Source organism: Thermobia domestica, chromosome 6 (assembly GCF_964235325.1).
Source record: "Thermobia domestica chromosome 6, izTheDome1.hap1.1, whole genome shotgun sequence".
NCBI classification, from domain to species: Eukaryota; Metazoa; Arthropoda; class Insecta; order Zygentoma; family Lepismatidae; genus Thermobia; species Thermobia domestica.
This window is the reverse complement of record NC_137459.1, coordinates 18445567-18461557: the sequence shown is the minus strand read 5'-3', so window position 1 is coordinate 18461557 and position 15991 is coordinate 18445567. Positions and strand designations below refer to the sequence as shown.

At 35.5% G+C, this 15991-nt stretch overlaps 1 protein-coding gene across 1 annotated transcript in view; it reads left to right on the top strand.

Moving 5' to 3' along the window:
- The window catches only part of daw (activin beta chain dawdle), a 64484-nt gene extending 49530 nt beyond the window's left edge, over positions 1-14954 (top strand). Inside the window, exons 3-5 of the mRNA XM_081761356.1 lie at positions 6120-6295; positions 9839-10039; positions 12683-14954. Coding sequence (XP_081617482.1) covers positions 6120-6295; positions 9839-10039; positions 12683-12838 — 533 coding nt within the window. The 3' untranslated portion in view covers positions 12839-14954. The remainder of the gene's footprint in view (positions 1-6119; positions 6296-9838; positions 10040-12682) is intronic.
- Positions 14955-15991: the final 1037 nt, after the last annotated feature.

The window sequence follows — 15991 nt, the reverse complement described above, 5'->3', positions numbered from 1 at the left end:
CGTGACACTAATATCGATCCTTGCCCCAACTATGATATATATATATATATATATATATATATTATATATATATATATATATATATATATATATATATTCCCTCCCCATGTTGCGGGCCATGGCATCGGAAGTGTCACCGTTCATCTCAGCGACCCCAAAACATGTGGATTCGGCACTAATATCGGCCATTTTCGATCATTTTAAAATATCTTCCCCCTTCCCCCAGTTGCGGGGATGAATTTGAATTTAAACGGGAGCGGAAGTATCACTGTTCATTTAAGCGACCCAGAAAACTATAAATTCGACACTGATAGTGGCCATTTTCGATCATTTATATATATATGTGTCTCTTTCTCCCCCTCCCTTAAGTGGCGGGGCTGATTTTGGATTTAAACCGGATAGGAAATGTCACTGTTCATCTGAATGATCCCGAAAACTATCGATTAGACACTAATATTGATCATTTTCTATCATTGTTATATATAGCTTGCCCTCCCCCTCCTCCGTGCTGCACCACACGGCATCAGAATTGTCATTGTTAATCTCAGCTATTCCTAAAACTATGGATTCGACAATAATATTAGTCATTTTCGATCATTTTTAAATGTTTATCCCCCTTCCATTTTTAAATGTTTAAAGGCTGTACCCTTTCCCTACCCAACTATAAGGGCTGAACTTGGATTCAAACAGCATCAGAAGTGTCACTGTTTCTCTCATTGACCCCGAAAACTATGAATTCAACACTAATATCGGTCATTTGTGATGATTTTTAAATTTCTCTCCTCCTCCCTCATGTTGCATCGTCAAAGTGAATAGTATAAAGTAATTCCTGCCCCTAAACTCATGAGGTTGAAAATTTGATTGAGATCGTTTGGGAGGTTCAAGAGTGATGAAGTCACAAAGGCAGCCATTTTTATTTTTTTTACATATATCTCCCCTCCCCCTCCCCTACGTTGGCTCGTCAAACTGAAACGATAAAAAACACCCAAGGCCCGACCCTCAATACATGTTAAAATTTGATCGAGATTGATTGGGTGGTTCAAAAGTTATTAGGTTTTATTAGTTTTTATTTATACATCCTCCTCCCCTTCCCAACCCTAGGATCTACCGTTAAAGTGCAATTACAAAAAATGTTTCCAGATCCAAACCTCATGTATCTTGAAAATTTGATTGAGATCGGTCTGATAGTTCAAGAGTTATTAAGTTACAAAAATAGTAACTTTCAGTCTACATAAATTGATTTTTATATATCTACCCCCTCCTTCTCCTCCCATAGCTGCTCCGTCAAATTTAAATCATAAAAACGATCCCAGACCTGAACCTCATCTATGTTGAAAGCTTGGTTCAGGAGTTGTTAAGTTTTATTTATTTTTATACCCGCTCCCCCTCCCCCGATCCCTCAGTTCTACCATCAGAGTCAATAGCCGAAAACCAGTCCAGCCTCGAACCTCATCCATGTCAAAAATTTGATCGAGATTGGTCGGACGGTTCGGGAGATTTAGAGTCACAAACATAGTGATTTTCAATTTTATATATATAGACTCATAAAACACTAATTCTTTCATGAGTTTCTTTCTCTTGCTAATGTATTCTGACAATGAGATGAAAATTTTTCAACTGTAAGAATTTTAAATTTCCAGAAACATTACTGTGGATACATTTTTATTTAAATATCGACTTAGATAAAAGCCAACACGTGAAATACAATGATGGATTAATCAATAAAACAAGGCACATCTGCTGTACTAAAAATAATCAAAGACCATGTTTTGACACATTCAGCATTCATGGGAAGTTTAGTCGATTGCCATGTGTCTTACGAAACATTCTCAATCTACTGACTTTAAGTGTCAGTGGAAACAACAATGCTACCGGTGTAGGATTTACACTCACCTTCACTTTTGTGTAGATAATTGTGTAAATATGTCTTTATTGCTGTTGTCATTCATCACATCTATGTAGTTACTATGTCAATGATCTTAAAGAAATAATGCGAGAAAATAGTAATCTTTCAGCGATATTCTGTTCTCTTTATTTAAAAAAAAATACAAATGTGTACGTTATTTTAAGTTTTATATTTCTTTTCTTCTCCTGAAAGTGCACCAGTATATGTGGTCATTTAAGAAATAGTAATATTTTAGAAAATGGTAGTATTTATCTTGTTAACTTAGCTCCCTTGAAATGTTCCATGCAGTTTCCTCGTGATCCCTCTCTTGTTCATTTGTCCTTGACCCCATTGGATTTAAAACTTCACAGTTCATTTCCTGACATGCTGCTGACTTTTCAAATCTTTCAATCAAGCTACTTACTCAGAAAATTTGATCTTTTAATTATACACGATTTAAAGTAAAATCTGCACTGATTTCCAAAAAAATTGCTAAACTATGTGCAAAATTATAGTTTGCTGAATAATGTTTCAGTGCACTCTAACAATAATACACAACGTACCAAGAAAAAAATTGTCCTTTTGTTTACTCCAGAAAATTGATAAATATTTTGCTACTCGCGTTCCAAATAGTTTAATTTGTACGAAATATTCACCATAATCTAATATAAATAAAATAAAGAGTTTGTGTGTTTGTCTGTCTGTCTATCTGTGTGCGGCCTGGGGACCAGACGAGTAGCCGAAGAATCACCAAATTGGTCAGGGGTACCTTAGTCCAGGCCCCAGACCAAGATGAAGCGCTTTATTTTTAATTCGAATCAGAGGAGTCTCAGGGGCGTATGTAAAAGTAGTAGAAAATGACCGATATTGCTGTCGAATTCATAGTTTTCACGGTCGCTAAATGGTGAAACTCCGATCGCATTAACTTCCAAATTCACCCCATTTGGCTGAGGGCCGGGGTCACAGGTGGGACACCGAAACATGTAAAAATAATCCAAAGTGACCGATATTAGTGTCAAATCCATAGTTTTCGCGGTCACTAAGATCAACGGTGATACATCCATTAGCGATGACTTTCAAATTCAGCTACCATTGTATGCGGGCCGGGGGGTTACCTGTGGTGGCGAGTTACCGAGACATGTAAAAATAATAAAAAGGCCGATATTAGTGTCAAGTCCGTAGTTTTCGCGGCCGGTGAGATCAATGGTTATACTCCTACAGGCGTTGACTTCCAAATACAGCCCCCATCGGCTGAGAACCAGGGGGTATCAGGGGCGTTTACCGGGACATGTAAAAGTAGTAGAAAATGACCGATATTAGTGATGAATTCTAGTTTTCGCGATTCCTGAGATCGATCACATTAACTTCCAAATTCACCCCATCCCGCTGCGGGGCGGGAATCAAAGGGGGGAGGATACCGAGGCATGTAAAAATGATCCAAAATGACTGATGTTAGTGTCAATTTGATAGTTTTCGTTGTAGAAAAGATTAATTCCCACGGGCGTTGACTTCCAAATACAGTCCCTATTGTATTCGGGCCGGGAGTCACCTGCGGGTAGGAACATACGCAGGGGTGGGTCCTGGGGGTTAGGACCACCGAAATTTTGACTTTTGTGTAAATTTATCCTAATTTTAGGGGCAATTTTAGGGACTTTAATATAAAATATCCTCATATTGAGTTTGGGCCCCTCCCGAAATAAATTCCTCCGTACGCTATTGCCTGTGGAGAGGGAGTGTTACCGAGACATGTAAAAGTAGTAGAAAATGACTGATATTTTTCTTTCGTTTTTAGTTTGTTTACATAGACATTTTTTTTTCTGACGCATGTCAAGAATAAGAATTTCTGCTAATATTAAAATAAATGCAGCCTTGTTCATGAAAAACTGACCACCTACTGTTCTTTGAAATGCCCTGTTATCGTATTGTCCATAGATGAAATGAAAATTAAAAAAGTGTGATTTTTGTTTTGAAGCATAAACATTACAGTTTCGTACGTGCTGTTGGAAGAATACTTTTTTCTACCACGATGAAATGTACTAGATTTAAAGTTCGGAATTGTTGCAAGAGATTCTCAAATATGAAAAATTGGCAATTCCTTCAACACTATTGTAAAGTATATTTTGACTATTGATATATTTGACACAATAAAGGGGCACCAAAAGGAAATTAATATATATATATATGAAAGTCACTATATTTGTGATTTAAAAATTATTAAACCACCCGACCGATCTTGATCAAATTTTCAAGATAGATGAATTTTGGACCTGGGATGATGTTCATCATTTCACTTTGACGGTGAAACTTAGGAGAGGAGGAGGAGGGAGGTATTTAAAAATGATCAAAAATGACTGTTGTTAGTGTCGAATGCATACTTTTAAGGGTCGCTGAGGCGAACAGTGACACTTCCGATGCCGTTTAAATAAAAATTCACCCCTTTATGTCCAAACTATATTCCCCCCGTGCGAAGAAACGATATTCTGGGAAGAACGAGTATTCGGCTGAAGAATGTCAAGAACTTTTCATTGAATAAGTATGCTATTTTAAATAAAAGTGAAGGCCAGGATTTTTTGAACAAGGATGTATCATATATTATTTATAAATATAATATTAGAATATATGGTATTATGTTCTTTACCATACATCTTCAGCATACATGGTGTACAGCCTTATTTAACAAAAACGTGGTTACCACCGCTCATTGATAAGATGTGCATTCTTATCCGTAATTGAACTTATGATACAATAAATTAAATGAATGTGAATTTGTTGACAACTGCGGTCTTTATTTTAAGTCATACTAGTAGTTCCCCCTAAAGCTTTTGCTCGCTGTACACTGCAGTTTAAAATCGTGCCCAATTAAGAGCTCCAATTCTTTCCATTTGACATTTTTTGTTTTGTTTTTTGTGTTTCTCCAGTCATCAACCATATGTTCAAATCAAAATATGGTTAAAACTGTTCTTTTTGAAATAATTAAATTGAAACTATATCATATTATCATCATTATCACATCATATATATATATATATATATATATATATATATATCACATCAGAAGTATTCTGCCATTATTGCAAACGTCACTTGCTGCCACTGAGAAGCTTCCATACTACAGGGTCTTCCGCTAACTTCCTCGTCTTTACGTGCTCTTTTTGATATAATCCATGTATTGTGGCCTCTTTCGCTTCCTTCCTCTCTCTCCTACCATCATACCCTCTGGCACGTCCCTCATGATACAGTTCTTTCCTAGACAACATCCCAACCAGTCTCTTTTCCTCTTTTCATTAATATCTAAAATTGTTCTTTTCTCCCTCACCATGTCTAACACCCTCTCATTTGTTTCCCGCTAGACCCAACTAATTTTCTACATTATTCTCGACATCCACATTTGGAAAACTTCCAAACGTTTTTAATCATTTTTGAGTAATGTTTGTTTTTTATCCATACAGTACAATACTCAACACGCATTCTTTTATGAAACTTTTTTTCTTAAATTCTTTATTCAAAGTCCCACAAAATACAATTTTCTTCCTTCTAAAAGCCTCTTTCGCAGTTTCCTATCCTTGTTTTTATTTCACATTCGTACTTCATATCATTATTAGTAATACTACCCAGGTATTGGAAACTAGTCACCTATTCAATTTTCTCCTCTCCTACTTCTATATTTGACACCAACTGCTTCGTTCCAATTACTATGGCCTGCAATTAAATCGCCACAACAGTTTTAAATCGGCAAGTTGCCTGGACGCTAGCGACATCTACTATAATCAGGCAGGTAAGTGATAACGGATATAGCGACATCTATTAGCATAACTGTTTATTATTAGGAACAAGCATGACGCACTGAGACATTTACCGTGTATAAATAGTATTATTAAAATTTTCTACGGTTGAGACAGCTGCGTCATTTCAGATTTTGCTAGACGGAGCAAGGTTCTCCACTCGTGTAAGAATTTCACATTTTTTATTAACAAATTATTGTACAATCGAATAAACATTATGTATTTCTGAAATTCAGAGAGCGCAATTAGCCCCGCCTTCTTTTGCTCCGAATAATGTCTCTGGTTTGAGAGAGTGGATTTTTAGGGAAATGTGAGTAACCGTTTTTAAAAAACAAGACTGTACATATTACCTTATGCACGTCTTATAATACAAGCAAAATTATTACTGTGTTTTGACTGTATCTGGAAACTAATTGTACTAAATTAACAATACTTTTTTTTTTCTTCCACAGAGGGCTGGGTGAAAATAAATTTGTCTTGGTCTATCAAGTTATGGTTAGATAATTCTGAATGGTTTCAAGTGATTCAAGTGGAATGTAAAACTTGTGCCATGGAAGCTTCCAGGAGTCCTTTATCTCTAGATGAAGGATATAAACCTTTCCTTGTTATTAACACCGAAGCTCAGAAGGTAAGACGATTTCAAACCTATCTCGTACTATGACAATGGTTGGCAATCTGGGGGACGCACACTACTGAGAGGAATAAACTACATTCGTAATCACATAGCTTACGAATGTTGTAACAAAAAGGATTATTTATTATTATTAAATACAGCAGAAACACAAAATTACTATTAAGTGGAGACGGTGCTCAGCTCTGGTTCAGTCCCAGAACAAATTAATTCGTGATGAACAGCATCATGTCTGTGGGTTTTCTCGGGGTTCTCCTGTTTTCTCCCACATTCGTATTACCAATTCTTTCATCATAATTAAATTTCATTGATTATCCGCCTCATTAAGCATGAAAAGCATAATCGTAGGACGTAAAACTATGCATTTTATTTTACTTGATTTTCACGAAATAATTCTTGAGTAAGAACTATGATTTCATTAACAACAAAGTTGGTAAAAAAAAAAAAATAATAATACTGCACTAAAATGGTATCCAGAAGTTTTACTGGAAATAAACATAAATTGGTGAGAATATGGTTATTATTATTATTATTATTATTATTATTATTATTATTATTATTATTATTATTATTATTATTATTTATTTATTTATTTATTTATTTATTTATTTATTTATTTATTTATTTATTATGAATTAAGTTAATGCTGCATCTTAAATTACAGAAGGAATCAGACATAAAACACTCGTGACCAGGCAGAAAGAGGGTGCAAATTATGCAGGGTTTATGAAGGGGACGCCATGTCAAGAAGTTCGGGAATCATTGGACTAGGATGTCTACAGCAGACAGTACCTTACTCCAGTGGCGTAACTAAAGGCTTGGGGACCACCACGCAGACAACGTGGAGTGGGGCCCATTCTCTATGTCTCACTTCACGAGTTGTGGGCCCCCTGATGGCTTGGCCCCCCGGAATGTGGGGTCTACGGGCCCTTATTTACGCCCTTGCTTACTCGCATCATAACGTATTGCCATTTTGGAATCGGAGTTTTCTTTGGCTCGCGTGGGCTTGGAATCATCATTTTCAACGAGGACTCCACTCGCTAATCTCACACTACCTCAAACTTTCCCTCACTAATCTTGGACACGCCTTGCTCGGACTTGAATTCTTTCTTGCTATCTACGCACAGAGCTTTCGCTCCATTCTTGATTACCAGATCCAGGCTTACAAGTTGGGACATCTGTACCTAGAGCTCGTCGTTTTCATTTCCAGAATTCGCCATCTTGGATAAGTCTCCAGCGACTATCCATATGTAAAGGTCTGTATTAGGGGCGCATACATAAACGTAGTGGTTTGTAGTTTTGGACCCTCCAAAAGCTTGGACCCCCAATAAAATTTCTGGATGTCCGCCTTGTCTGTATGGACATAAAATATCGCGCCTCGGGCCCCTGGTGCTATCCCAGCTTTTGTCAAGTGAACTTTATGGTCCATAAACACCGTATGCGTGGGTTTCCTTTGGGTTCTTCCGTTTCCCCCACTTTTGTCATTCCATCATTTTGTCTTATCATTACCGTCTGCCTTAGTGTCGGTGCATAAGCATGGGACTTTAAATTAAAAATCAAAAAAGAATAAATAAATAAAATAAAAATAAAAATGTGAAATTTTTCAGTTTTTACCCTAAATTTCCTCCATGGAGGAAGAAAGTTGGAGTTTTCGGATTCTTCCCCTTTATTTGTTTTTTAAAATCCTACGCCTCTGCCAAATTACAAGTTCACCTAAAAGATTCCAATCGTTTGCAGAAGTGATGTGACAATATCTAATTTTTGCCTTTGCCCCTATAAGGGCCCCATTGCATAAAGGTTTCCGTCAATGCAACGCAAATTTTGCGCTTTACTTAGTATTAATAGTATTTATAATTAATTTTTGTCCGTTTTGCGTTGCGTTACGCAATTTTAGAGAAGACTGGTATGGAATGTAGCCGTAAGTTTCCTCCATGGAGAGGAAATTTCGAGTTTTCGGATGTTATTTCATCATTTTACTACAAATTCTACACTTGTACTCAATTTCAAGTTCCCATGTTTACAGGAAGTACCCGATACGTTTTGAACCGTTGTTGTAAGTGATGTAACAATGTGTAATTTTGCTCTTTCTACCTGATTTTCCTCTTTGGAGGAAAACTTTCCAGTGTGTGGATTATTTTCCTTTACTTGTATCTCAAATCCTGCATTTGTGCCAATTTTCAAGTATCCATGTATACAAGATTTTTATATAGATTTTTAATCAAGTGACGTAACTACGTGTAATTTTGCGCTTGCTCCTAATTTTACTTCTTGGAGTAGAAATTTCCAACTTTTGGACTTGTTTCCCTTTTCTTTCACAATAAATCCTACATTTGTCCCCAATTTAAAGTTTCTATGTCTACCAGCTGTACCCTATATGTTTTCAATCAAGTGAAGTAGTTATATATAAATTCTGCCTTTGTTTCCTAATTTTCCTTCTTGGATGTGAAATTTCAAGTATTGAGATTTGTATCACAAATCTCACATTTGTGCTAAATCTAAAGTTTCCATGTCCACTGGAAGAAAGTGCTCTATAAAGTTTGATGAGTCAGTGAGTGAACGCTGAACTTTTTGTGTTTCTTGAGGATTTCACGACTCTCTATCTCGCAAACGGGTTGAGATTAAACATTAAAATGTTATATAGGCCATCATTTGAGGTAGATTAGTAACGCAGCTACTTTTTATTGCATCATCTTCAAGAGAAGTGAAATTATTGATATTGAACGTGCGCCTAGGTAAATTTCTATTTATTTATTTATTAGTGTTAAGCTTGCAACTGAAAAATTATAGATATAAAACAACATTATGACAACATAATATTATCAATACTTGAGCAAAGATAACTGCATTAATCATTCCGCTGTTGCGAGCTCCGGTACTAAAGAATCTTGGGTCAGGTTATAAATGAATATGTAGTTTTTATTTAATTGGAGTGTAAGATCACATTTTCAGCACCAAATGTCATGATACTTAGACATACAGTTTAAGGAATTAAAATCACAGACATATCTACGTAGAATCGAACACGGTTCTTCAACACAAAAGACAACAGCGTAGAAGTTCCTAGAGAAGTCATAATCATCATCATAGGTATTCTGCCATTATTGGCAGGTTACTTGCTGCAACTGAGAAGCTTCCATTCTCCAAGGTCTTCACGCAGGGCCGGCGCGAAGGGGGGTCGAGCCGTGCCATCGCCCAGGGCGGCAAGTCTGATGGGCGGCAAAATTTAAAAAAGAAAAGAATTCAGGGGCAGGAAAATTTAAAAAAGAAAATAGTAAAGGGGTGGCATGTAAAAGTATCGCCCAGGGCGGCAAAACTTCTAGCGCCGGCCCTGTCTTCACGTACGATTTCTCTGTTTTGATATCGTCCATTAATTGTAGTCTCTTTCGCCCTCTCCATCTCTTTCCTGCCACTGTGCCTTCTAAGTAGTATTATATTTATTTTACTTTGTGATATGCTGTATATTTAAATTATTTATACATAAGCAATTAACATATATTACATAATACAGACAAACGAAATTCCAATGTTACTCCATTCCAGGCAGTACGCCCGCGCCGACACATCAATTGTACTCCAGAAGTATCAGGCTGTTGTCGAGATGTGTTTTACGTGTCTTTTGCGGACATCCAGTGGGACGAGTGGATCATTCAGCCCCCTGGGTACAACGCTTACTTTTGTAAAGGATCATGTGCAGATGGTGGATCAGTAACTGTATCTCGTGGACGTGGTTCAGTCGCTTTGGTAAGTACGACTAAATGAAGTAATTATGTGGTTTGTGAAATTCCCAGATTTAATGTTACACATACAAAAAAAGTCGCTCTGGTAATGTAATTCAATCTAATCACGTTTGTTCACACTAATATTTGTCCCAAAATCTATACCTAGATAATATATTGCTGTCTTCTACTTGGACTACCCAAAAATCTTTCTCCAATGGGTGGTAATTATAATTCAATCTTACGGATACAAAATATTGAAAAAAAATCGTATACGCATATGTTTTGATGACATTTTGGTCAGGTGGTGTCAGGCAATGCCTTGGGAAGCAATTACAGTTTGAAAACACAATTGAGGTTACCGTGGCTCAGTGGATAAGCGGTTACCTCTGGTGTGTAAGGTAACTGGTTCAAGTTTCTGGTGGACACCATCGTGTCCGTTGGTTTCCTTGAGGTACACCCGCTCCCTCCCACATTTTCATTCCAGCAATTCATCCATCATCGACACGTAATAGTAATTTCATTAAATCAGTCATTACCATATATATAGGGTAAGTGAGGGGAAGTTCGCCACTAAAATGCCATTTATTTTTTCTCTTCTAAACGAATTAGGGAAGAAGGACCAAATTTATACTATACATAAAGTAGTCATTGTAGATTATGAGCAAAATAAATACTGTGTTACTTATAATTAAGCCGTAATACTAAAAATACGAAAATAAAGAAAAGTGGCGAACTTCCCATCACACGCTGGGAAATTCGCCATATAATTTATATATAATCTTATCGTCACTTTTAGTGTGTGTGTAGGCCTATGTGTAAAAAGAGGTGCCAAAGACAACAAAACGTAAAGGAGCCAGAATTACCATAGAAGATAAAAAAGTATTGTAAAATACAATATAAGCATGTATAATTACCATGTTTCAAAGGATACAATTGAAACATATTACAAGGGTGAGCGTAGATCTACAGATGTATACGACCTTGACAAACGCTATTTTAATCAGATTCTAAATCGGAATCAAGTGCGTTTCCATTATCACACATTGTATACAAACCACGCCGTTTTATTGAACCTTTGTTGCAGTTTGCATGAAACCAACTTACGCAAATTAAGCATTGGTACCAATCCACTTTTTTACCTTTGGGATTGAAGTAATCATCTCCACAGTCACCACAAAATGTTGAATTGATCCGTTTAGCTTTCCCCCATTTCTTTTTTATTCCACTACATCCTTATTTCTGAGAAGCCACTGCACTTTGGTTTCTGTCTTGATATTGTTCACTCCTTGAAGTTGTAGGAATGCTGTCGTTATCATCGGAGTCCACTTTCCCCACACCTTGCTTGTTGCTGTATTTTGTCGCTGCACAAATGTTCTTCCGAGTTAGAAGAACAACAGACAAATTTCTGGCCTTCCACATTTGCCATAAATTTTAAATTCGCCGCATTGTACGTTACTCTGGCGAACTTACCTGCAAATGCATAGTCGAAAAAAAAAACAACGATTGTTTACTTGTTTGTGCACGCTTTCTAAAGCAAATCTTTTCACAACATTAGTGCAGTTTACGGTTATTATATCAATAATTACTGGGACTGAATATAATTCTTACCTCACAAAAAAAATAAGAACTTCCAACGTATTACTGTAATTTTGCGCCTTTCTTTGTCGTTTTTTTTCTACGTAACTGTGCATTAGAAACTGTAGTGCTTGCTTGCTAGTTCGCTCACCACATTGCAGATATCAGTGCAAACAAGGCACATGTTACTTGATTTTTTAGCGGCATGAGTGAGCGTTTCCAACCTATATTTTTTTAAATTTACAATTACAAAAACCACAACTACGGCGAATTTTCCAGCATGGCTAATATCCCTTCATTTACTCTTCAATTCTAAAGAAAGAACCTCATGGTATATACTAGTTTTTCTGTTCATAATAATGTTTATATTACAGTATACAATCGTTATGAATCTATACAACTTTCTAGTTGGGATAGTCCAGAACGTGACCAGAAAATGCTTCATTATCAGAAGTACATTCATCATAGATTTCATAGACTTTCCTTTCACATAGAGACGACAGAACGAAGGAAAGGAATACAAGGAATAGATGTTGAGATCAATGTTACTTTACATACATGCTACAACTGATCTAGTGATCCGTTTACTTCACTGGAATAATACTTGTATCTTACCTTTCCATTGTATAAACAACGTGAAAGTGACCAAATATAGCATCAAATGTGAGAGCTTCTTATTTTTCTAAACTTCTGGCTTTTCTCCTGTGGTGTTCATTTAATGTTTAAAAATTAATGTTTCCTTCCTTGCATAGTAAAGCTGCATTTGTTTGTTTCACTGAGAAAATGCTTTTTGAATAAAAAAAAAAACTCCAATATATTTCAACCAAAAATTTTCTTGTAGGACTTATATCTGGAGCACCACATACAGTGTAGCCAAACCCAAACTATCACTTAACTCAGCTTTTTCATTTAACAATTCAATTCGTTATATGCTAGTGACTACCAATATACTTCTGATACATCTGTTTAATTTCTGTTCTAATAAATTTTGTGATATTTCTCCTTCAATTGTATGATATACATATTGATCTAAGTTCCTATATCTAATTCTCAATGCATACATTTATATAATTGTTTCGTTTTCTTTCAGAGAGCAGTTTCCAGGGGAAATTACAGTCCTGAACTGATTCCATGTTGTTCTCCAACATCGATGTCCTCTATAACTGTATTGGTTCGTGTTAATGACACAGTGTTTCAACAAAAGACACTGCCAAATATGGTAGCAGAGGCATGTGGTTGTTTGTAACTTTAAGAACAATGGCACGTGAACGGATGCTCTCACTCAATCTTTGCATCTGTGTGAGTAGTTGGAAGCACCGAGAAAACAGAGAAAAAGGAAAATACGAGAGCTACTGCTTTGAAGAGGAGTCAAGTATCTCACACTCCTTAGTGAATTATACTGAAATTCCCGGAGTTGACATCTCTTTAAAAAAAAATACTTAAGTTTAATTCTGAAGGTGAAATCAGTGTTAATTGTGCACTAGCTATTTTACAGTTAAGTAAGTATAGCAATTTGTTGATTGGAATGGTCAGAGCTATAAGGATAACACTTTTGTAAAGTTTGCCCATAATATTGACTTACTTGTGAACAAATTTTTACAGTATCATACCAAGGGGATAAACAGATAGGTAGCTTTCAGCAGTTGACCATAACCAGCAAAATGGTTAATTTTGACTGTAGCATATTTCCAAACGGACTGCATGTTGCTCTAAATCGAATTGTAAGTGCCTGGCAAAGAAAAAAACATGCTTTCAGTTTTGGCATCCACTGCGGTAGATAGCGAGATCGACTGCGATTTGACTACAGCAATTAGCAGTATTCAGCAGAAGGTCCGTCTGCAACCAGTAACTTTGATACTTATTGTATGCGAACTGCAATCTGCCAACCACGTGACAGCAAGATGCGGTCAATCTAAACAGGGAAAAGCTACCCGCCTGCGGAGACACTAAAGCAGACACAAAATGTAAAGGAATGCATGCTGGAATCACCAGATACATATTCTCCAATCCTTACCTTGCTGCTTATTTCAAGAAAGAATTGAATCTTCCCTGGCGACGCGATTTTAGTAAGTCTTCTCAGGCTATCCGTCAGGTGAAGATATTGACATCCGTCTGCATTCGAAACGTTGGATGTCAATACCTTCACCTGGCTGATAGCCCGAGAAGACTTACTAAAATCCTTACTTCAGTTCATTTGCCTAGAAATTGGGGTTTTAGTTGCACGTTGTTATTCATGTATTTGTTTGTTCATTTACTATTACATTAATTCTTGCACAGGGTATATGAAAGATAAGTAGTTCGTTGTTCCATGTGTATCATTTCTTTACATCTTGTGTTGTACTATAGTGATGAATATGTATTCCTTCAAACTGTAATAAGACAGAGATACTAGGAACGTTCTACATTTTAATTCTGTGACATATTTATTCCGGCGGTTTGCTTGCAGTACTCATTCGGTAGAAGATATTTTAAACTGTAAATTATTAAATTAAGCCATGTGTCTGATACATTTCATTTATTGTTTCAAATATTTATGAAATTAGCATCTCCTTACAACGAACTACTTGCAGCAAGGGATTATTTTAAATATGATTGTACTGATTTAGTGTTTTTGTGAATATTATTCCTAAGTGTTCAGGTCGAATGGTATGAACCTATGTTTCATTGTGATATTGCCAATGATGATTGACGATTTGTGCATAGAATAACAATAATTACCTTATTTTCGAGGAAAACTGTTTTCAATTGAAATATACATGAGTTATTCTGTTCTACGTGAACGTTTGACCGTTGATCAGTGTATCTGCATAACAGGATATTTTACAATGAATGAAATGTTATTTTAACATATATATATCTTCAATTAGATATTTATTTCTATGTTAACTGCAAATGCAAGCTGTGTAATGTATTTGCCTGTTGCATAGATCCAATGTCAATAGTGATGGAAAAAACACTCGTTCTTCACTTGATTTTTGGTTTTAAAACATCAGCCTCTAGGATACTATATATTTGATAAAATTCATTCTATCTTGACCAAATTTGGGATAGTGGTAAACCTTAAGAAGTTTAGTAGGCATATTAAAATAAATATTATCATATGCAGATTTTTGGCTCCTGGGTTATTATTAATTTAGCTGTGATTTGTATTTATTTCTAGATTTCCATTTCTTAAAAAAAATCCAAGGTCCAAAATTCACAGGCAATAACTCGGGAACTAAAAATTTGCACATCTCAATATTTTATACGTCCACCATTTTGAATGTAGTCAAGTAAAGGCCTTTAGTTCCCGAGTTATTAGGTAGCCAAAGTAGGGTTTTGTTCCTATTCCAATTTATGCAATATATATATATATATATATATATATATATATATATATATATATATATATATATATATATATATATATATATATATATAACAAAAGTCAGTGATTGTTGTTTAGGCGCGAAGAATAAAACTCATCCAAAAACATGATAGTAGATCTTGACAAACTCAAGGTACGTATGAAATATAATAGTGTGTATGTCTTTGATTCTGTAGTTATCAAAGTTGGAAATTGGGCTTATATTTTGACTAACTCCTAATCCCAAATTTGATACACAACTAACTTGGGGATCAAAACTGTGTACACCATAACTGTGTACATTTCACACCTATTGGGCTCATGAAGATCGATCACCATTTCAAATGTGTTCAAATGAACATTTTTAGTACCCGAGATTGTAGTTTACCAAAACTTGAGTTTGGATTTAACTAACCTGTTAAATATTAAGCAAAGGCAGTGGTTATTTATAATAAATATTTGCTAAAAATCAATGAAGAACGAACTTGCACTATAGCGAAATTTTTTAAATGCCTTCTATTGCTTTAGTAAATCTATCATAAAGTTTCAATTTGTTGAAGAATAATGTATATTTTATTTGCATAGTTGCCATAATCATTAGAAACCAAGAATCGGAATCAAAATATTCACAGGTATTTTAAACAAGCCACCGCATTGTGGAAGATGTTGCTAGTAACTTGATATTTGAGAATTCATAGTGGAATTATATGGTTTTCATTGCAAAAGTTCAGGTGTTTAGTCGAACGTTGTAGAAGTTAGTTTCTCATTTCTTAAAATGCAAAATTGAATAAGTTTTCTAATTAGAATATACAAAATTGAATACTGTATTTGTTTTATGTATTTTTCTTTCTGTTCTGATGCTCTCGTCATTCTTTTTTATTTGTGTTCTCGGTGCTTTTTAAAAGTTGTGAAATTAACACAGAATGAAAGACTTGAATTTCATCTTATGCGTAAGCAGCAAGTCATTTTTTTGGCATCGCTGCTACTGTCACAAAATCTTGTGTTACTTACATAACATCTCAAAGTTAAATATTATTACTAATTTATTTTAAT